Consider the following 23,011-nt stretch of genomic DNA (forward strand, 5'->3'; position numbering starts at 1 on the left):
TTAATCCTCTAGCGCCCTCCAGCGTGAGTCGTGGTTACGACTTGCGTTGTAACAGACGCGTTGTGAAAGCCTTGCGGAGTAAAATGCGCGTTGTAAAGGATGTTCCCCCACTCCTGGACCTGCCTGAGGACACTTAAAAGGTCTAACTTGCACTACAAAGGCATGTCCTGCTGCTTGAGGCCTGCATTGTTCTCCAGAGGACTGCACTGCTGCTACCAGAGGATTGTCCAGTTGTCAGAGGCCTGCTTTGCTACATGAACCCAGGACTACCAGTGTGGCAACAAGGGCTAGTTGGCTAGCCTCCTGAGTCAGCTAAAGAGACATAAAAAGCTCCTGAGACCTTGCACCATGCACCTGGTCTCTGCTGGAATGAGTCCTAAGCCTTCAAGTGGTGCCCCTCTAGTCCTAGACTCTTGGAATGGTGTTAGAGGTGCTGCTCCTGCCTAACCCTAAAAGTTGAGAATTAAAAAAATGTTCACCGAGAAACGGCAGAGGAACAAACAGAAGACATGGAGGAACCTACCTGCCAGCAAATCTGCCCAAGATGCATTGCCGGTTGGCCTCACTTTGCAGTAGCTCTGGCTACGTTATTCTCCGCAGCAGGCAGAGGCAGGACCTCTCAGCAACAGTATCTGACCTCCTGGAGCCCACTATGGCTACAGCTTGAAGCTTCGCTCCACTTGAGGGTTTCGACTTCCAAAACGTTGTCTAAGTCCAAAGGTAAAAATCTTCAGCTTTTGACAGCAAAACAGGCTTCCCACTGACAAAGGCAATCTCCTCAACCTGAGAATTTAGCTTCTCCCACTCAGATCTTTCCTTCCATTGTTAATGGCTTCACCAAGACTTTGTTCAGTGCTCCCCAGCAATAATGACTCCTCCTCAGGCAAGCCTGCTGTCTTGCCCAGCCGAGATCGTGTCTGATCCACCTCAAGTATTCAACCTGCACTCCAACGAGGTCAGCCTTCACTTTTGACTTTGCCGTGGTCATCCACGACCGGATTCATTTTCAAACAGGATCGACCACCTTGGACGTCGTGATCTGAACTCAGGCACCATAAACATTCATCATGCGGATCTGTGATGGACATCATTTTTCCGCATTCTTCACCCGGCTTAAAACCAGTCCTCTTAGACGGCATCACGACAGAAGACAGCGACACTAGAAAGATACAGAAATCCTTCAAAAGCAACAGAGTTACTATAAACGAAACAGAAGATCCCTCGAAACCGTTTGCGTCGACGACGCGGAAAAAAGGGAACTGATGTCATCACGCCTACGTAGGCCTAATATGGGGTCGGTGACGTCAGCGGAGTTGCACGCGATGCCGTGCTCCTGTGACATCGTCCACGCCGGTGTGCTACAGAAGAATTTTCCGAACGTTGCTGACGCAGGGGGATATTCACAAGGTGAGGAATCCACTGGCAGGTGTTTTGTTATGTTATTATGTTATTGGGTTTTTGTAAAGCGCCTGAATCACCCGGGGGCATCTCCGCGCTGCCTAGTCCTTTTTCCTGAGGGTGAAAGTTAGGATACCACAGTGAATCAACAATATAGAAAGGCTTTAAGATGTTTCCTGAAAGTCAAGTATGAAGGAGACTTTCGCAGCCCTTCGGGTAGGGAGTTCCAATATTTAGGGCCTACATACGAAAAGGCTTTGCCTCCCAGGCGATTACGGTAGATACGTGGGATCGCTAGTAGGGCTTTACCATTTGATCTCAAATTACAAGCTGATGTCCATTTGCAAATTGCTTGTAGATATTTTGGGCCAATTTTCCTCATAGCTTTAAAGACCAAGCAGCAGGTCTTAAAAAAGGCTCTCTTCTTCACCGGCAACCAGTGCAGTTCCTTCAGTAAAGGGAGCGATGGGGTACCTGGTGGGCGATTCAGGACTATCCTTGCTGCCGTATTTTGGATCACTTGGAGCTTTGCTAACAGTGTGGATCCTACTTCGGCCAGCAGTGCATTCCCATAGTCTATCCTACTGATTACTAGGGCTTGAACTACCGTTCTGCGATGGCTCAGGGGCAGATATGGAATAATTTTCCGCAGCAGTCGTAAGCTGTAATAGCACGAGCTTACAATGTTACTCACATTGTTCTTCATGGACAGGTTCTCGTCAAGCTGTATACCTAAACATTTCACAGAGTTTGAAGGGACTGGAGCGGCCCCCAGTTCTGCAGGCCACCAGTCGTCTAGCACGAGTTCCTGTCTTTTTCCGAGAAACATCAGCTCAGTTTTCTCCAGATTTAGTTGGAGACAGGACTCTGCCATCCAGCTTGCGATGGCCAGCATTCCTTCGGCGAAGCGTGTTCTTTCCTCCACCAGATTTTTCCCAATTGGGAAAATTAATTGAGTGTCATCTGCGAATGAGACGACTTCAAACCCATAATGCCGCACTATTCTGGCTAATGGGGCCATGTATATATTGAAGAGGGTCGGACTTAGACATGAGCCATGAGGGACCCCTCTCTCCAATAAGTACTTTGACGATTTGAATGGACCCATCATAACCTGTTGCTTCCTATCCGCCAGGAAGTGGACCAGCCACTTCAGTGCCTGATCCCCGATACTGCAGTCATGGAGCCTCTCCGCCAGCAGACGATGAGATACCATATCGAATGCTGCGGAGAGGTCCAGCAGAATGAGCATCACCGAGCTCCCTTCATCCAGCATACGCCTGATGGAATCCGTAACAGCCAGAATAGCCAGAATAGCAGTCTCTGTGCTGAAACCCGGCCGAAAGCCGGACTGCGATATGTCCAGAATGTTGTTGGACTCCAAATACTGGCTCACTTGGGTGTTAATGTGAGCCTCCAGTATTTTAGTCAGCAGAGGGAGTAGTGATATGGGCCTATAGTTACTCAATACTACGGGATCAGCGGAGGGTTTTTTGAGGATTGAGCGTACGTGGGCCTCCTTCCATATCATGGGGATGTAACCGCTGGCTATTGAGGAGTTAAGGATCTCCTGAATGGGCGGCGCACAGCTAGACGCGATCATACCCAGACTTTGCCATTTGCAGGTGCCGAATGACCTCCTGCCGTGAAATGGGCTCAAACTGATTAAGAACCATAACTGGCTCGCCGTTCTGAAAGCCCGGTACGGCCGCGGTAGGGCTATTGTTTTTTGGGAAGTTCTCGTATATCCAGGCAATCTTCTCCTGAAAATAGGTGGCTAACGCTTCACACAGCTCCTGTGTGTCCACAGGCTGTTGTTTACATGCTTGCGGAGAAGAAAAACCCTTCACTATCTCGAACAGTGACTTTACGAAGTTCCCTGCCTGTTCAATTTGTGTCTGGATAAAGGTACATCTGGCCCCTTTAATATTGTGATGGTAGGGGGAGGAGCTTCGCGCGTACCCAAGATGGCCGCGTGAGCTAAGGGCTCCCGAGACCCTCACAACCTCTGGCATATATCCTGCGAATCATCCTGATTTTTCTCTACGTCTCCGTGAAGACGAACCACGGCAGACGCGAACACTGCAATCAGAACTCGAATCGGACCCGGGGTGCCGAAGTTGTGCCGATTGAGAGTTGCGGCCTTCTACCTCCGCGATGCCCAGCGGTGGTGTAGGTGCGATGCCCGATCTGAAGTTGAACAACATCGGCCAGCTGTGAAGGAGAAGACCGGGTGGGCATACTTTCACTTTCGTTTCTGCTGGATGAGACGATCCCGCAAGAGCAGTCACCAATCTCCTGCCGTGATGGTTTGACCTGCGCTCCAGTGTGAACATTTATGAGTTGCACGACTTCAAGGCGACTCCGACGCCGCGCTCTTGGATCAATTTTGGATTCCTCGCCGGCGATTTGGTGGACCATATTCCTCGACCTCGCCTGTACTTTGGGTGTGGCCTGCTACTCGGCTCTTGTGTGTTGCCGCCATCTGACCTTTTTGGTAACCGTCTACACGGCCCCTCGACATGGCTGGCAAGCCAGAGGGGGACAAGCAGAGGTCTAAGACCACTCGACGAGGTGGCTACACCTAAACCAACATCATGGATCGTTATGCTCAGGCGAAGGTATCACCCGGTGGGACGAGTAAGACGCCCGAGGGAACAAAGGAATCGTCGACCCCGATGGCGGACCTCACTCTGCAGGACGTAATGGTCGCTATTGATGGGATCCAATCGTCTCTTGGCAAACAGATGGAAACGCTGGCTCATAAACTGGACACTGTTGCCATAGATGTGAATTTGATACGTACTGACCTAGCGAAAACCAATGAGAAGGTCAAATCACTTGATATTAAAACCTCTGCCCTGACGGATGATGTTGTTGAGATTCAAACGGAGATCCGCAATTTGAGGGCCTCTAATGATTTCCTTGTGCGTCGCCTGGAGGATTTAGAAGGGAGTTCTAGGCGGAACAACGTTCGTATCATAGGTGTTCCGGAACAGGCCGAAGATTCTGCGACCGATCTCTTTGTTGAGAACCTGATCACAAACCACCTCGCCCCCAAGGGGCTCAGTAACTTTTTTGCTGTGGAACGTGCTCACAGAGTCCCTGGTGGGAGGCATAAGACTGGGGCCCCTCCGCGGCCTATTATCGCCCGGATTTTCAATTTTTGAGACAGGGACGCTATCCTGCAGGCTCCGCGTTTGAGTGGACCCATGAAGTTTGAGAACACCACCATCAGCTTCTACCCTGACTTTACTCAGGCGGTCCAGAAGCAGAGACTCGGATTTTTGGGGGTGAAGAGGAGACTTCGTGAGATGGGACTCAAGTATGCTATGCTTTTTCCGGCTAAATTGCGCATTGAACACGCTGAGCGAACTTATTTTTTCGACCGTCCAGAAGTGGTGGCCGACTGGCTTGAGACCCTTCCGGCCCACCACCCGCAGGACGGGCAGAGCGGTGGGGCTGAGGGCGGAACGCCGGACTAAGAATGGTTCTTTTGCGTTTGTTTGGCTCCTGGGTTCCTGCAGACTTTGAACTATGATTCGTTGACTGTGCAGTAAGATTCACGGAGACACTTCAGGAGGGGTGGGGGGAATCGGGAGGTTGTTTTCCTCCTCCACTTAGACTTTCCGTAGATTAGTTGGGATGTGGGGGCGACAGGCACACTGCAAGTTGGGGTGGCTTTTTAGTCTTACGCAGGGGTGCAGGGTGGGGGGTGTTGTAACGGGATGGGGTTGGGGAGGGAGGTGGGGTTTGTTTGTTTTTGGAGTTTCATTTCTGCAAGGCAATGCATCGTTTACATGTCTGGTTCAAGTGCTGACTGCTGCGTGTGGCTGGAAGGTCCACTTTGTACGGGATGGGGGCTAGGGGGCTGAAACTATTGAGTTGGAATGTGAACGGGCTGGGAGATAGGATCAAGCGGGATATAGTGCTGCAGCTGATTAAATGTAATTCCCCTGATGTTGTCCTGCTTCAGGAGACCCATTTGGTCGGAAACACTTGTCATGCAATGAATAGGAGGGGTTACCGCTTGGTTGCTCATGCAGGGTTCTCCTCGGGTTCCCGAGGAGTTGGTATACTCATTAAAAATTCATTTCCTCTGGAGATCGACACAACGATACTGGACGATAGAGGCCGCTATGTTGTTCTTACTGGCCGTTGGGAGGGTAAGACGTTGTCCCTGGTATCAGTCTACGTTCCCCCCGGGTTGCAGTCCACTACCTTTGCGGACCTAGGGCGGACTCTCCTAGATCTCCCTGTGGGGCCAATGATACTGGGTGGTGACTTTAATGCGGTCGTCTCAGGTACTTTTGATAGACACCCACCGAGAGACCTCAAGGGCTCACAGAGCTGGCTACACGACTTTATTGGTACATTAGGTCTGGCTGACTGCTGGAGACTGTTGCACCCTTCCCAACGGCAGTATACATTTCACTCTGGTGCACCTGGTAGTCTTTCGAGAATTGATTATGTCTTGGTACCTGCCGCACAGGAGGCGTCTGTGGCGGAATTTAGGCACATGGCTAGGGGAATCTCTGACCACTCTCCTGTTTGGCTTCGAATTGAACTCTCTGTGGGATCGGAAGGGAGGGTTGCGCCAATTAATCCCTGGTACCTTCTTAACCCTAAAACACGATCTGACCTGATAAAATCACTTGACCTATACTTCCTGGAAAATGAGGGTTCCGTGTCATCTGCGATATCGCTTTGGGAGGCCTTTAAGACGGTTTTGAGGGGACAGGCTTTGTCGCTGATCTCAGGTGTCAAAAAACAAAGAGATGAGGATGTGGTTGAGATTGAAACGGAAATAGCAGACCTGGAGTCTGTTCTGGAACACGACCCTACCCGCGCGAACATGCATCTATTGCGATTAAAGCAATTAGATTACAAGACGTTGGTCACTGAAGCGGCCAAGACTATGTTCCGCGAGCAACAGGACCGCCTCTATGATGTGGGAGATAAGGCAGGGAAATTAATTAATTGGCTGGACAAAAAGGAGAGAGTCCACCGCGTAGTGCCTGAGATTGAGTTGGCTTGCGGTACACGGGTGTCTGATCCGATTAAGATTGTTGAGTGCTTTGCGGACCACCTTAAAGCTGTGTATTCTTCTGTCTCGGACAGACCGGAGGCACTCCCACTTATTGCTGCGAGACATAGCCCTCCCCAAGCTTACTGAAGAAGACAGGGATTTTATGGACTCTGCGATAACCGCGGGAGAGGTTGCCATCGCAATTCGTTCCTTGCGTTCTGGTAAGGCCATGGGACCGAACGGATTGCCGATAGAACTGTATAAGTTGCGACCTGATAAGATAGCCCCCTATCTGCGAGATATGTTTTTGGAATCTCGTAACTGTGGCACTCTCCCTCGGGACCAGCGGCTGGCGACGATTGTCGTTATTCATAAGGAGGGGTAATTTTGATTTATTGTTTGCCCCTCTGTATCCCCCCCCCCCTGCATGTAATGTTGATTTTTCTCTTATTCACTGTCTGGCCTCACGCCCGTAACAGCACTCTGTATTTGTTTCTGCCTTGCTTGTTTTTATAATCAATAAAAAAAAATACCAAAAAAAAAATATTGTGATGGTAATTTGTTAAAGCATTTTTATAGTTTATTTTATCACTCTCGTCTTTAGTCCTTCTCCATTTTCCTACTAGAGTTTTACAGGAAGATTTCTCCGTTTTTAGAGTCCCTGAGTACCAGGGTGCTGAGACTCGTCTCGACCCCGGCTTGCTATTTTTTTCAGGGATGACTGCGTCCAGTGTCTGGGTCAGAGTCTGGTTAAACTTCGCCAATAATGTCTCTGTGTCGGCATCCCCTACTTCCTTGGCCCGCCTTTCGAGGCTCGGAAACTTTCCTTCAAAAGCTTCTGTGTCAAGTTTGTGCCAGGGTCTAGTTTTTTTTTTTTTTTTTTTTAGTCTGTATGAATCAGAAGCCCACAGTTTGCACTTTGATCTTTTAGGTGCTATTTTTCACTAAAAACTTTAAAAGTTCCTAACTCCGGTTCTCCTGATTGGATTTCATTTGTTTTGGTGTTATTTTCTTGGGATGCGTTTTCACTTTATTATTGTGTCTGTGCTGCATAAATACTTTACACAATGCCTCTAAGTTAAGTTTGACTGCTTGTGTCAAGCTGCTATAGGGTTAGGCACAGGTTAGTTTAGTGACTTTTGTAGTTCACCATAACAAGGTTTGTGGTTGTTGCCTGAGTGGGACTTCCACTTCCTACCTCAACCAACAACCCAATGTCTTATAGCACTATAAAAACACCTACACATCACAGCTGAGCTAATGAGCATTCACTCCTTTCACGGAGGTGTGGTAAAAAATCTTAAGCTGTGGAAACCTCTGTGGAGACAGGAGCTCAAAACCTTTGAATCTCATTAGTTGGACTTGCGACTCCCTAATGAAATGAATAAACAACATTAAAAAAGTGTTTAATGCCTCTTCTATTTCACCTTGCTAACAAGCATTCTGGACCTGGCAAGTGGAATAATTCAATGAATGTTCATCTATGAAAAGGCCAATGCCTGAAAAATAACCACAGAAAATAAGCACAGAGTTTGTGCAAATTCTGATGGTTTTCCTAGAACCTGCATTGGGCTACATAATGAAAAGGCATACAGTTGGGGGCATATCTGAAGACAACGTGGTTTTAGATCAAGAATGTCATCACAGCATAGTGCAGCAATCTGAAGGTACTACTGCCTAGATACTCAAAGTAATTCAGAAAGGGAATACTACAGTTCTTGTAAAGGTTAGATTCTGAAAACATGGAATCCAAACCCACTATTGACTTGAATCACTTTAAAGAATTGAGACAATATATTAAGTGAATTTTCCCAAACACAACTTCAAATGGAAACACATTTATTTGGCTTTATAAATCTTTACTGGGGAGCAAAAACTGACCTTTTGATCCAGTGAAGAGAAGGTCATCTGTTGCATCCACGCACAGCACGGCCTTGCTGTGCCCTTCAGCAATATGGATGCACTGGAGGCCAGACATCTTGTTACATTTTGAAGATGAAAATGGGTTGATTATACCTCTGGGAAAGGAAATGATGCACTTTAAGTACCAATGTTCTGAGTGAAATCATAACTTACAAAAATTATGTGACAGATCAAAATCAATGAATATATACTTTGACAGGACGGATTTAAAAAAAAATCCCTAATGTTTCTATATTCATGTTCACTATGCTGCTATGCAAATCATTCACTGCCGAAGATCGACCAATAGAAATCAAGGGCATTTATCCAACTAATTAAACATTCTAATTTGAAGGGGCAATAATTAATCTTCATTAACGACGCCTAAAGCAGCGTCAATATGTGGATGTAATATGTAGCTTGATACAAAGAGAAATGTAATGTTTATCTCATTTGGTTTATTCGTTGCACACAAACCTGAACCAGAATGATGCAAGTGCACTTGGCATAGGAACAGATAAGTGACCCAAATGCAGCTGTATAAAGTACATGCAAGAATGTGTGCAAAGTAGGAGTGCATTCTATCAGGGTGTGGTTAGAGAGAGAGAGAGGAGATTGGTCTGTGGGTGGGAGAGGAGAGTACTGTGATTTCTTCTTAAGACATTTCACATAAGTGGAGAATATTTGATTGTAGGTCCGTTCTTTTGTCATACTTTAGATGTATAGTCCATCGGCAGATAAATCTGATGCCATTTATGGGGTTGAGCTTTCTGATCTATGTTCAATGTCACTACTTATATTTATTTTTCTTGCAGCCAACTTTTGCCTGCTTTATTTCTGTGCTTTACTATGGCACCTGTGCCTTTTTCAATCCTTCACTTTATTGGGTTGACAAATATTGGTTAATAAATGGAGACTGCAAACATGAATAGTTGTTTCTCCAATAAGCAATGGTAATCCATAGTATTAGGACATGACATACAGATATCATAACTCCTTGGTTAATGAGAGTAAGTGAATTATTTATTGGAGTGGATGGTTTTCCACCAAAAGTAAAACTGACTATTAAGCGATTCCCATAAATTTAAACTGGAGTTCAACCCCTGGAACAAATGGCACAGAACAGACCGGCTTAACTTCTATATGCTTGATATGCTTTATGTAGAAAAATTTATAAAGCATTTAGAAGAACAAAATCAGTTAAAATGTCAAAACATAATAATAGAGTAAAATGTAATAAACGAAATGACAAAAAAAAAATAAGGGGGACTGGAGATCTGAATTTTCACAAATCTGAAATCCAATCTGATGCCGTGGATCTGCTGGTCGGATATTTTCACGGTCGGTCCACCTTGAAGCTCTGGAGCAAACGTTTTGAAAAAAAATCCCAAACTTTGTTTGATGCCCAAACAACCACAGCATTTCCCTTCCAAGGCACCCAGCACACATGGAGTAGCACTTAGTGACTCTCAGGGTGGCATGCAGAGGGCAACAGCAAAGTCAAGTCGAGGTCCAGTTGCCAATGGTCAGCTGGAATTCTTCACATGAATGTTCCCTTCATATCTGTTATGTTCCTGGAGCCACCGAAGGGATCAGCCTCACGATCCTTGGAGGTCTTTCTATCCTTGGATTTCAAGTGGAAATGGGTCCAACCATCTCAGGTCTTTCTCACATGTCACAGATGCCAAGTGCAGCAGGTTCAGTCGGCCTGGTATCCTTTCGGGAGTCCAGCAGTGTACTGAGGAAGGCTGGATCACAAGCCTGTGGGTGGGGCGACACCTTAACCCCATCCGCGCTGATGACGAGCTCAGCTCGTCATGAGGCTTACCTGCCGTGCGCTCATGACGAGCTGAGCTCGTCATGAATAGCGGGATTCCGCAAACTGCCGCGCACAGCGGGAAAAGCCGCCGCAGCGATGCGGTTAAGACACTCTGACCAATGAAGTAAAGGTTCCCACACCCTAACCTACCTAATTTTGCAGTAGCTCCTGTTAGCCTTACTGTAGAAAGGGACAAAATGCAATGCAATCTTAAGACACACTAAACATTGGATCTGAGAGCTGGAATGGTGTGAGTGTGAGTGCCACAGGGAAAACATAATTGTTCTCCCACATCTAACACTAAAATCCAGTTCGAAGCAGGTACTGTACCCACAACAAACCAACAGTCTGGTAGGACAAAAGAAGGGTTCTAAGGCAACCAGAGAAGGGATTCAGAACAATTGTCTTGACATCCTGTCTCTCCCTCTTAAGTGCACTCCAAGTGTTACATGTGGCTCAAAAGACCGGTCAAGCAGGATCTGACAACCTGGTGTCAACATGAGGGGCACAGCCCACACTTTGAATATTCTATGGAGTTCGAAGGATAATCCATCACTGCCCATTCAGGTAAGTCTATTTTTTTCTGGGTGGCATTTCTCATCTTTTTCATGCCTATTACCGGGCTTGAGTACTGGCTGGGAGTTGGCAGCTACTTATGCTAACTAGCCATCTGACAGTTCAGGCAGGTAAAGGGTAATGTCTAATTCCAGGGTGGATTACTGTAAGGGTTATGGCGCTCCTTGGGAGGTACACCTTATCTTAGTGCCTAATATCTATGACCCAGTGCTCGTAAGGTAGGGAGAACCACCCCTCTCCGTATAACGTGGCCTAGACCACCCAATTAGAACATCCAATTCCCCAGGACACGCTTAATGTCTTTCACAAAGTAAATGATAGGTCCATGTCAACAGAAGTGTAAATTTCTGTACTCTTCTTTCGCATATGCACAAATCTCAGCCAACACGTGTTTTGTTGCTATTCGGGTATCAAGCCCCACAACTTCTTCAGGGCTAAGAGATCATACGTAACACAAGTTACAATGGGATGATTGCACATTCGGCTTATTTAAAATCACCATAGTGACATAAGTGCAATATTCAAAACCAGTCCTAGAAAGGATTCGCACAGTGAAATAGTAGTGGAAACCCATGCGCAGAAGTAGTAACAGTATATTTGATTATCAATACATCAATTATATAACATGCACGTATCTGACCCTTAACTTGGTACATATGGTGGATTCACCCCACATGTGTTACAGTAAACCCCTATTACACAAGTTTAAAATCAAACCACCTTCATGCCACACAAGCCCGTACTTTGACCCATACATTATGCCCATGTGTGCATAACATACAGTAGATGGAAAGAAATCCGAAAATGTATTTATAGAGCGCGCGTTCACCCATGGGTTTCATGGCGCTAATGTCTGAGGTCCTGTGGTAATACCTAATCGTAGGCCTGCTTGAATAACCATGTTTTCAGGGTTATTACCCCCAATCTGTCTTCCCTTTGGGGAGGGGGGCAACTAGACCCTAGGGTCCATTTTCAACATAAATATAGGGTGGGGGCTGCCCACTATGGACATGTTCCCACCCCCTAAAAGTAAGCTGGCAGTCTTTCTGACCCGCCCCACTCCCCTTACCCGGAGGGCGGATGGGGTTGAGTGATACCAGGGCATGTTTTTGGTTTTGAAAATATATAGGGGTGGGGGCTGCCCACCATTGGCATGGCCATTCCCCCACACCAAAAAGATGCTAGACATTATTTCTACCCCTTGAGGTGTATTGGGGCAATTACCCCAATTTTTCACCCCTGAGGGCCACAGAGCCCTCTAGACTCCATTGACTACATTTAAGCAGTATTTCAACTTTTGTTTGGGGGTGGGAGGGTGCCCCCCATGCTCTCCCTTACCTTGTGGTCCAATATCATTTCTTCCCCCACCCCAGAGTGTGGAAATGGGTATTCACCCCCAATCTGCCTCTCCCTGCCCAGGCAGAGATTCCAATAAATGACAGAAATTTCAAAAAGGATCCAAAACAAACAAAAGGAATGTGTGGCCCATTAAACCATACCCCTTCTCCAGGAGGCGGGGGGCAATAGTATTTTCCCAATTGGAGAGATTGCCCCAAATATGTCCGGGGGGGGGGGGGAGAGAGGATAGTCCACCTGACACCAGGGATTTTGCATTTGTGGCTAAAGAAAGTGGTGCGGGTATTGCACTCTGGCACAGGCCACACCCCCATCCACAAAAAGGAACAAACAAGTCATTTTGTCCCCCAAGGAAAGACAGGAGATTTGCCCCAGTTTACCCCTGTATGGCAGAAATATTTTTTTACATAAAATATTGGGGTGGGTCCTCCTAACTTCTGCACCACCCTCACCCCAAAGCATCAACAGTCCTCCTGCTCACCTGCAGACTAAGAAGTCTCATCCTAATGGCAAACAAGGAGAAGCTTGATTCCTTTGGGTAATTGTTTACATATGGGCCTGGAGAGTGTGGCTAACTCCCAATATCGTTCCACTTACAATGGTGGATGGCTGAACATGGGCTTGGGTAGGCTTCCACCTTGGAAAATCTACCAGACCCAGACAATTCTGGAAACTAGACACCCAGGGGAGTCCAGGGTGGTGTGCTTTGTGTAGATCCCACATCATTTTCTTACCCACAATGCCCTGCAAACCACAAACTGTCTGCAAGGAAAACCTCTTTAATCTGCGGGGAGCCACACATTTCTTACCACCCAGCAGTCCCCCGAGTCTTCTGATGACAATGATACCTTACTTGGGTGGGCCAAGAGATCTTGGCAAAAAAAGCCCTAGAGATCAGCAACAGGGTTAGCTGTGGATGAAACCACTGCCATTGGCCTCGGTTTGCTCCATTCCTGTCAAGGGCACTAGTCCCCCCCACACAAGTGGTGCAGCATTTTGTATCTGCACAAGTGGGTTAATGCTGGGTGGTAGGAATTTTGTGGATTCTGGCAGATTCCAGAAGTTTCCATCACAGAAATTTAAGGAGAATATGTGATTTCAGGCATAGTTTGAGGTTTGCATGTCAATGTTGGTAAGAAGATTCCATGGGATTCACGCAAGGCAGGGCACCCTGGAAATAAATCCTTGGTTGCCTAGTTTAAAAAAAATTCTCTGGTTTGTAGGTTTGCATGGGTGGCACCACAGCACGGCCCCAAAAACTGCAGCCACCCCGATTGCTTACCTCTCAATGTAGCACTTTAGAGCCTTTTTGTGTAGTGGATTAACCACACAGGCAGGATACCGTTCTTATCAGGGGACAAGTGCTAGGAACAATGTGGCTCCCCGCAGATGCCGGAACTTTCCATCACAGAAATGTGAGTAAAATATGTATTTTTTTAAATCAAAGTTTGATGTTTGCGAGAGCTTCTGGGTATAATTATCTAGTGAGAGCCACGCAAGCTACCCCATTCTGGAATCCCTCATGAGTCCAGTGTTAAAGAAATTGCAAGTTCAGAAGTTTTCCTAGGTGCCAACTGAGTTGGGGCTCAAAATCCACAGCTACCCACTTTGCAAAAAAGTGTATGTTTTCAGTGGAAAATTGTGGTGTGTCCATGTTGTGGGCTGTTAGACCTGTCTGGCTTTTTGCGTAGTCCCTCCAATTTATTATTTATTTTGTCCCCATTTTGCCCCTCATACTTTTATTAATTTTTGTGTCCACTAGCTTTTTCAAGGTGTTGGTAAAGGGGATAGGTGTTCTTTCACCCTCATAGTTTTTCACCTCAGGCCTAGAGGCCTTTCCTGACAGGAAAATAGTTGGAGTCACAAAATGGTGGCTACCAACTGTCCCAACTGCCAAACCTAGAACCTGTCCGATAGAGTAGAATAGGGCGTTCCAGAACCTTCTGGTTCCTTCTGGACTCCTGAGGGTCAGCCTATAAAAGGCGGAATGCTGGACAGCCATTTTGTCTTGCCAGAGAGAGTCAGCTGGAGGACAGGTTATCTCGGAAGGTGGGGGGAAGGCTAGTGAAAGGGTTGACCTCCTGGACTGGGATGCGGCCAAATTGATCCACTTCTCTACCCCTCCTTTGAGATCCTTGTCTTGTCCCCGCTGTTTATGATTACTGAAGACCCTGGGCGCCTGACTATTCCCTAGACCGGAAGAATAGGGATGTGAACAGGAGAAGGAGACTGCAGCACTGTGGGGGTGCAGTCCTCTGCCCAGTGAAGAGACTAATGCTGAGAAACGCCCAGACAGGAAGGGGTTAATCCTTGTGGCCTGCTCCCTTGCTCAGCTCATCAACTCCACCCTGCTTCCGACTGCCAGGATTTCCCCCTAGTGATAACATCCTACAGTGTCCCTCCTCCTACCTGCCTTCGTCGATTGCTGGTCAAGGAGAGTGACGAGCACTGAGGGAGCAGAAGCGGGGTGAAGACGTCCTGGTCCGCCCCCGGGTCGGCGTGGAGAGAGACGCGGTGAAGGAGCCGTCCATGTGGTGAGGAGCGGTCCTGGTAATGCCCTTGACAGTGCTGGAGTGGGCGGAGTAGTGGAAAGAGCACCGGCGGGAGAGCGCGGGCTTCAGCGGGGAGACACTTCGCGCATGCCCGGTCGTGCCGTCTAGCTCTGCGAGGTGTGGCCAGCCTGTGAGGGGAAGCGGAAGCGGCGCTCGGCAGGGCCAGAAGCAGCTTCTGACGCCTGCCCTGGGAACGTGAGAGCAGAAGCGGAGGGCCCGCTGGCAATTTCGAAGCAAAGGCAAGCTGTCACCGATCCCTCCCACGCCAGCGCCGAGGTTAAGAGGTTGGCTCGGCGGGAATAAACGGTTGCTACAGCTGCCGGTTGGGTCGACAGCAGAGTCGTCTGTCAGCCCCGATTCCTGGAGACCGGGGCAGTATAGTCTACAAGAAGACAGTAAGGAGAGTGGGGGTGAAGGGGGAAAATACTGAGCCCTCGCAGGAAATATTTACCTCACGAGTCAGAGGAAACTCGGTACCAGTGCATAAGAGAGGTGCCCAGACACCCTGAACATTTTTACTCCTACGCTGTGTCCTAGAAGGTGGGGGATTAGTTTAATGTTACCAACCTCATTGAGACAGGTCTGGGGAAAGGAAACTACTGAGCCAGAAACCAGGGGGACCAAGTCTAGGGTCAGGAAAGCGCTGTAAGTTCCCACCAACTAGGGACACCATCAGACACTCAGAGGTTGTTGATGTATATATGGAACTTGTGGATTTCCTACACTTCCCACTGGGTGCGCACTCACTTTGTGAATAAGGTACAGATAAGGGAGGAAGAGATTTAAACACTGTAGAGAAACCAAAGCCAGTAAAGTTTTGAGTCTGATGTAATGAAATGTATTTTTGATGTTGATTTCTAATGCAAGTTAACATTGCTGAAAATATTACTACTGATTCCAACTGCGTATACTGAGCTGTAGTCTTTCCAAAGACTTAAGAGTAATGCTACTTCTTCTGACAGAATGTAAAGTACTAAACTGTGAATATGTCACGGGGTCCAGTCCTGCCCCGTAACGAACTCTGCATCTCGGTTGCAGGAAGGACGCGGGCCCTTTAACAACTGGGAACCCTGCGAGGAGGAGTACCCTCCTACGATGACGTGGTGGCCGTCCCGCCAATCAGAGAGCGGAACAGGTCCGGAAAAGGGAGAGCCGGAAGACGCCGGGGTGTGGATGGTGCGGAGCTCGCCGGCACCGAAGCCCCGTAGAGGAATCACCCACCAAGAGACCCGGACGACGGAAGGAGGACGAGAGCGAGGTACGGCGGAGGAAGGCAGCGCGAGTACAAGCAGTCGGCTTTCCGACCAGGCGGACGAAGACGGCGCGAGGACACCGGAGAAGCCAGGAGGCCACCGTTCCCACGCACCGCCCAGCCACGCGCAGGAAGACGCGTGGCTACACCAGGTACGTGAACGTTTGCGTACCCTGTTACCCTTTAAACGGGTCGGGAAGGGGCAGCAGCGGGAAGAGGGTGGAAGGCAGGGGCACGGGGATTCCTGAGCACTCACGTGCACTCTTTGCGGTTGGTCTGCTTTCATTGGTGACGGTAGCCTGTTCTCCCCTCACACGTGTTGCCCTCACTCCCCTCCCTGACGCTATAATTTGGACTATCAGCTGTGAACTAACAGCCACCTGTCTTTCTTTTGTTTTGGGGCTGGCGAGAGCGGCAAAGAAGCAGAAGACGGAGACGTGCTGGGAAGACCTTCCTTTTCTTTCATGGACCTGCCGCCTAGACTTTGTTGTGTAGTTGTGACTTATGTGAGACGCTGACTCTGTGTCTACAATAAATATCCATAGACCCTCACTACCTTTTGGGCTCTATTTCTTCTTGTGCACCCCTAAGGTGACAAGTGGCGAGCCAGATAGGAGCATCCTTCTGACAAGATGGAGACCTTGATAACCCAGATGAGAGAAGGGCAGTCCAAAATGGAGTGGGCTATTGGACAATCTACAGAGCAGGCAGACAGTGACCGAGCCACGTTTACAGCAGCTATTCAGCAACAGGCAGAACAGTTAACAAAGCTAGCAGAGGGTCAGACACAGCTCCTAGCCACGTTGGGCCAACACCGAACGGCTGCACCCCCCGGTGCTGTTGTTCCCCTGCAGAAATATGTGGCCGGTGACGACCCTATCTCGTTTTTTTTGAACTTTGAACGAGCTGCCCGAGCTAGTGCATGGCCCGGAGAACGGTGGCCTTTCTATTTGGCCCCCCTGCTAACAGGCGAAGCACAGGCTGCTTACCAGCTGGCCAACAAAGATGGGACCGCTACATATGGACACGTCAAACAGATTGTCCTGGATAGGCTTGGGGTGGACGATGAGAGCCATAGGATACGGTTCCGCCAAGAAAGGGGGCAACCTACTGATGTCCCAAAAACCCTCTTTTACAAGATAAAAGACGCAGCTGATCGTTGGTTGAAGCCTCAAGAGGGAAATTTAGTTGAGGTGATGAATAAGATCTATTTGGAACAATTCATAGAAGCCCTACCCTTTGGGACACAAAGATGGCTCAGGCAGCATGCCGGACTCACGTTGGAACATGCCGTCGAAATGGCCAATTCCTATGCACGGGCTCAAAGCCGTCCTATGGTTCGAGAACCAGAAAAACTCAACAGCAACAAACTTCCCGTAAAAATAGACAGAAAACCAAACAAGAACCCACCAGAGCCCTTCCTCAAAGCCCGGCCTGTGAGAGTAGACACCCCCCTTCCGACTGCTCCTCAGTGCTATGATTGTGGAGAGTGGGGGCATATCGCCCGGTTCTGTCGCAAAAAGAAAGAAAAGGACGAGGAACCCATGGAGGTTGGATACATGCCACGTGCCATCATGTATGCACATGAAACCGGCCCAGCCTTCTATGTAAGTGTTCAACTGGATCACAAGAGCATAAGAGCGTTATTGGACTCAGGGTGTCGTCATTCAGTGGTTAGAGCCGACTCCCTTTCTGACTCTTCCACGATGCTGAATCGCTCAGTTAGGATCAAGTGTGTGCATGGGGACATACGGACGTATCCTTTGGCTCGCGTGACTATCGTCACCGAAAAGGGTACTCAAGTACAGTGCGAAGTAGGTGTACTCCCGAAATTACCTGAAGCCCTCATAATAGGTACCGACAACAAGTGGTTCACCACCCTTATGTCAGAAGTCCTAAGTAAGAGTAGTGGGGATCCTGAAAGCAAAAGCGGTCTCTTAGTAGAAGAACCCTGGGCCACTGATAGAAACTTCCGTGCGGCTCAACTAAACGATGCCTCTTTGGCCTCAGCATGGAAAAACGCCCAGGACAACCAGGGACGAGACCCACTCCCATATCCCTGTTTTATAGAGAAGGAGGGACTCTTGTACCGAAAAGCAGACGCCCAGGCCACTTACCAGTTGATAGTGCCCACCTCCTTTCGCGACCAAGTCATGTTTTTTGCCCATGCACATCTCCTTGCTGGTCACTCTGGGGCTGAGAAAACCACACAATCCATTACCCAACATTTCTATTGGCCAGGGATTTACGCCCAAGTAAAAAAATACTGCCAGGAGTGCAGTATTTGCCAAAAGCGCAATCCTTATGTGCCACCCAGGGTTCCCCTTGTCCCTCTTCCCATCATAGGAAAACCTTTTGAGCGTATAGGGGTAGACATCATCGGCCCTCTTCCTAAGTCCACTCGGGGATACCAGTATGTCATGGTTATCGTAGACTACGCCACCAGGTATCCTGAGGCCTTCCCTTTGCGGGCTGCTACGACAACAGCCATATCCCAAAAGCTTATTGAATTGTTTTCCCGTATGGGGTTCCCCAAAGACATCATAACCGATCAGGGGACCCCTTTTGTCTCTCGACTCATGAAGCAGGTCTGTACTTTGTTACACCTGAAACATCTTCGTACCTCAGTGTATCACCCCCAGACTGATGGGTTGGTCGAACGTTATAACGGCATGATCAAGACCACCCTAAGAAAGTTGTTAACCGGAGACGGGAAGCAATGGGACCAATTACTACCCTTGGTCTTGTTCGTCCTACGGAGTCAGCACCAAAGCAGCATGGGGGCCTCACCCTTCGAACTTCTTTTCGGGAGGAAGCCCCGCACTCTGTTAGAAATAACAAAAGAGAGCTGGGAAAAAGACGGTGCCCAGGATGCCCAAGACTTATTGGATTATGCTCAACAGTTACGGACCAGGTTACACAAATTACGTACCCTGTCCTTTGATACCCTAGAAAAAGCGCAAAGCAAACAGAAGACCTTTTACGACAGGGGAAAAAAATGGAGAGAATTGTCTGTTGGAGACTGGGCTCTTGTTCTCCTCCCAACCTCCACCCACAAACTAAGGAAAGAATGGCAAGGGCCTTTTCTCGTCCTCCGGAAGATAGGGAAAACCACATATGCCCTGAAGTTGTCCCCTAATCGCACCCAGATATACCACATCAATATCCTTAAGAAGTGGTTGGGGCCTCCCCCTCGGACACCCCCCTCGGTGTCCCTAGTCCGGACGGCCCCGAATACCTCTGATCAGCTGGTGATAAACCCTGACCTTACCAAGGTACAGAGCCAGGAACTGACGGATGTCCTCTCTGGACACCATACGATCTTCTCTGATCAACCCGGGAGAACGACATTAGCTATGCATCACATACCCACTCCAGAAGGTGTGGTAGTAAAACAAAAGCCTTACAGAGTGCCAGAGGCACGATGGTTGCTGCTCAAGACAGAGGTGGAAAAGATGTTAGAAGCCGGCATCATAGTCCCGTCCACTAGCAACTGGTCTTCCCCGGTGGTATTAGTCCCTAAACCCGACGGCAGTACCCGTTTTTGCATTGACTTCCGGGCCGTCAATAGAGTGTCCAAACAAGACGGGTACCCCCTACCTAGGGTTGATGAGTTAATTGAACGCCTTGGTGAGGCTCAATTCATAACAACGATCGACCTCACCAAAGGCTATTGGCAGGTCCCTCTCTCTCCAAAAGACCAAGAAAAGACGGCATTCACCACACCTGAAGGGTTGTTCCACTTCACGGTGTTACCGTTTGGGTTGCACGGCGCCCCTGCGACGTTTCAACGTCTCATGGACACCGTCCTTGCCCCACATACCAAATTTGCGGCTGCTTATTTGGATGACATAGTGGTACATAGCCCAGATTGGGAGACACATATGACACATTTAGACCAGGTGCTGTCGGCCCTGGAGACATCAGGACTACACATAAATGCGAAGAAGTCCCGCATAGCCTTTACCAGGGTCAAATATCTTGGTTATGTCTTGGGGAACGGACAACTGTACCCTCAAGAGGAGAAGGTGAAGGCCATACAAGCACAACCATTTCCTACATCCCGAAGAGATCTACGAGCTTTCCTAGGCCTTGTCGGTTACTACCGACGCTTCATACCTCACTTCGCCTCCATGTCAGCTCCTCTAACGGATTTACTGAAGAAGACAGCCAGTTCAGTACAGTTTAGGAGCCCTTCTTCCCAAGTTAGAGCAGCCTTCCAAGACCTAAAGAATGTCCTATCATCAGCCCCTGTCCTGACCACCCCAGATTTTGTCAAACCCTTCCTCTTGCAGACCGATGCATCTGGAGTTGGTATCGGGGCTGTCCTGTCGCAGTTGGATGAGGAAGGTCGGGAGAAACCCATCCTGTACCTCAGCAGGAAACTCTTCCCTCGTGAGTTAGCTTACCCCACTATAGAGAAAGAGTGCCTAGCTGTTAAGTGGAGCATAGAGAAATTGAGGTACTACCTAGAGGGCCGTAGATTCACACTGGTCACGGACCACGCCCCTTTGACTTGGCTCCACCAGAACAAAGGCCGGAATGACCGCATTCTCAGATGGTTCCTTGCTCTCCAGCCTTTCGATTTCGAGGTCCTACATAGGAAGGGGACCAAGCACACCAATGCGGACTTTCTATCCCGCTATCCTCTTTCCCCCGAACGGGTAAAGTCTGGGGGGAGGATGTGTCACGGGGTCCAGTCCTGCCCCGTAACGAACTCTGCATCTCGGTTGCAGGAAGGACGCGGGCCCTTTAACAACTGGGAACCCTGCGAGGAGGAGTACCCTCCTCCGATGACGTGGTGGCCGTCCCGCCAATCAGAGAGCGGAACAGGTCCGGAAAAGGGAGAGCCGGAAGACGCCGGGGTGTGGATGGTGCGGAGCTCGCCGGCACCGAAGCCCCGTAGAGGAATCACCCACCAAGAGACCCGGACGACGGAAGGAGGACGAGAGCGAGGTACGGCGGAGGAAGGCAGCGCGAGTACAAGCAGTCGGCTTTCCGACCAGGCGGACGAAGACGGCGCGAGGACACCGGAGAAGCCAGGAGGCCACCGTTCCCACGCACCGCCCAGCCACGCGCAGGAAGACGCGTGGCTACACCAGGTACGTGAACGTTTGCGTACCCTGTTACCCTTTAAACGGGTCGGGAAGGGGCAGCAGCGGGAAGAGGGTGGAAGGCAGGGGCACGGGGATTCCTGAGCACTCACGTGCACTCTTTGCGGTTGGTCTGCTTTCATTGGTGACGGTAGCCTGTTCTCCCCTCACGCGTGTTGCCCTCACTCCCCTCCCTGACGCTATAATTTGGACTATCAGCTGTGAACTAACAGCCACCTGTCTTTCTTTTGTTTTGGGGCTGGCGAGAGCGGCAAAGAAGCAGAAGACGGAGACGTGCTGGGAAGACCTTCCTTTTCTTTCATGGACCTGCCGCCTAGACTTTGTTGTGTAGTTGTGACTTATGTGAGACGCTGACTCTGTGTCTACAATAAATATCCATAGACCCTCACTACCTTTTGGGCTCTATTTCTTCTTGTGCACCCCTAAGGTGACAGAATACTAAGTAAAAGAGAACAGAGAATATTTTTTTTATAAAGCAGCTCTTATTTTTCCATAATTTGGTGTAGTGTCATTTTTGTGTGTTATTGCGTGGAGTTACTGCTGGGTGGTTTGCGACCTTCACACTTGTGCCTCTAGCATTTGTGCCCTACCCTAGGCCAGGCTACCCTAGGTGACCTGTCATCCCAGGTTCCAACATATTGGTGTCTAGCGGTGGGATCCTGACTGTGGTTGCAGCTACTCAGTGGTAATTGAACGTAATACACTAGCCTACACCAGGAGTTTTCTCCTAGCGGCCCTCCTAATTTGTCCTTTTGTTTTTCCAAATTTGTTCCTGGTGGTGGGGTGGAGGTGGCTTTAGGTTGCCCTTGCAACTCTAATTTCCTTGTGTGTATAACTTGGTATTGCCTATTGTAAAATGGAATTTGCACTAGAAAACCTAGATACCTATTCTGTGGCTCAGCTGAAAGATTTCTGCCAGAAAATGGGGGTATTTTTTAAGCATGGTGCCAAGAAGGGGGAACTCCAGACCAGTCTCAGGGCTTGGGTGGAGGCACACAAAGAAGGGAAGGAGGAGGATGAAGGGGCAGACCGGGACACGGTTGTGGAGATAGAGGGATTATTCCACTCTGAGGGGGAAAACCTACTCCCAGGACCAGTGTCCTACTCCAGCAAGGGCAGTAGCGCCTCTGGGGGAAGCTTAACTGAAGCCGAGCTTACTGACAGGAGGGAAAAAAGGCAATTGAGATGGGAGTTGGCTAAGCTGGAGCAGGAGAAAGAGGAGCGGAGGATGGCTCACGAGTTCAGGCTGAAAGAGTTGGAACTCCAGGCCCTGCAACGGGGGCCCTCTCCTGTAATAAATGGTGGCAGCGAATCCAAAGAGACAGCCAGGGAGTCCAGACCCTATTTGCCAAAAGACCTTATTGCTAGCTTTAGTCAGGGAGATGACATAGCCAAATGGTTGGCTGCCTATGAGGTCTCCTTAAGAGCCCATGGGGTGCAGGAGAAGCACTGGGGGGGGTGGTTTGTATAAGTACATGCCTCCTACTGGTCGGGACACCTTGCTGGCCCTGGAACCAGAGGAGCAAACCAACTACCCCATCATGAAGCTAGCATTGGTAAGGAAGTTTGGGCTTACCCCAGAAAGGTATCGTCAGAAGTTCAGGGGGAGCCACAAGTTAAGCACTCAGAACTGGGTGGACTTCCTTGATTATGCAAGAAAGGCATTAGAGGGCTGGGTCAAGGGCAGCGAGGTGAAGGATTATGAGGGGTTGTATGATCTATTTTTGAAGGAGCACCTCCTTGAGAAATGTTTTCCCGAGCTGCGCCAACACCTGGTGGACAGCAAGCTGACCAATCCCCGGAAGCTTGCAGAGGAGGCGGACATCTGGGCAAGTACCCGGGTGTCCTCAAAGGGGACTGGAGGGGATTCCCAAAAGGCCGGACAGGGCGCCCCCCAGAAGAAGGAGGGGGGAGATAAAAAGAGGGAGTTCACTAAAGGTCCCCAAAACAATTTCCAAGGGAAGGGAACAGGTTTCACCCCTAGGGCAAACCCGCCCAGAAACCCTAATCCTG

General features: G+C 49.1%; 1 protein-coding gene across 9 annotated transcripts in view; it reads right to left on the minus strand.

Moving 5' to 3' along the window:
• The window catches only part of KIF21A (kinesin family member 21A), an 820,176-nt gene that overhangs the window by 170,081 nt on the left and 627,084 nt on the right, over positions 1-23,011 (minus strand). For all 9 annotated transcript variants that reach the window (XM_078679965.1, XM_078679910.1, XM_078679946.1 and 6 more), the window contains one exon: positions 8,309-8,445. In XM_078679965.1, the coding sequence (XP_078536091.1) occupies positions 8,309-8,445 (137 nt within the window). The remainder of the gene's footprint in view (positions 1-8,308; positions 8,446-23,011) is intronic.

The sequence above is a fragment of the Lissotriton helveticus genome, chromosome 1_1 (genome assembly GCF_964261635.1).
Source record: "Lissotriton helveticus chromosome 1_1, aLisHel1.1, whole genome shotgun sequence".
In the NCBI taxonomy this organism is placed as follows: Eukaryota; Metazoa; Chordata; class Amphibia; order Caudata; family Salamandridae; genus Lissotriton; species Lissotriton helveticus.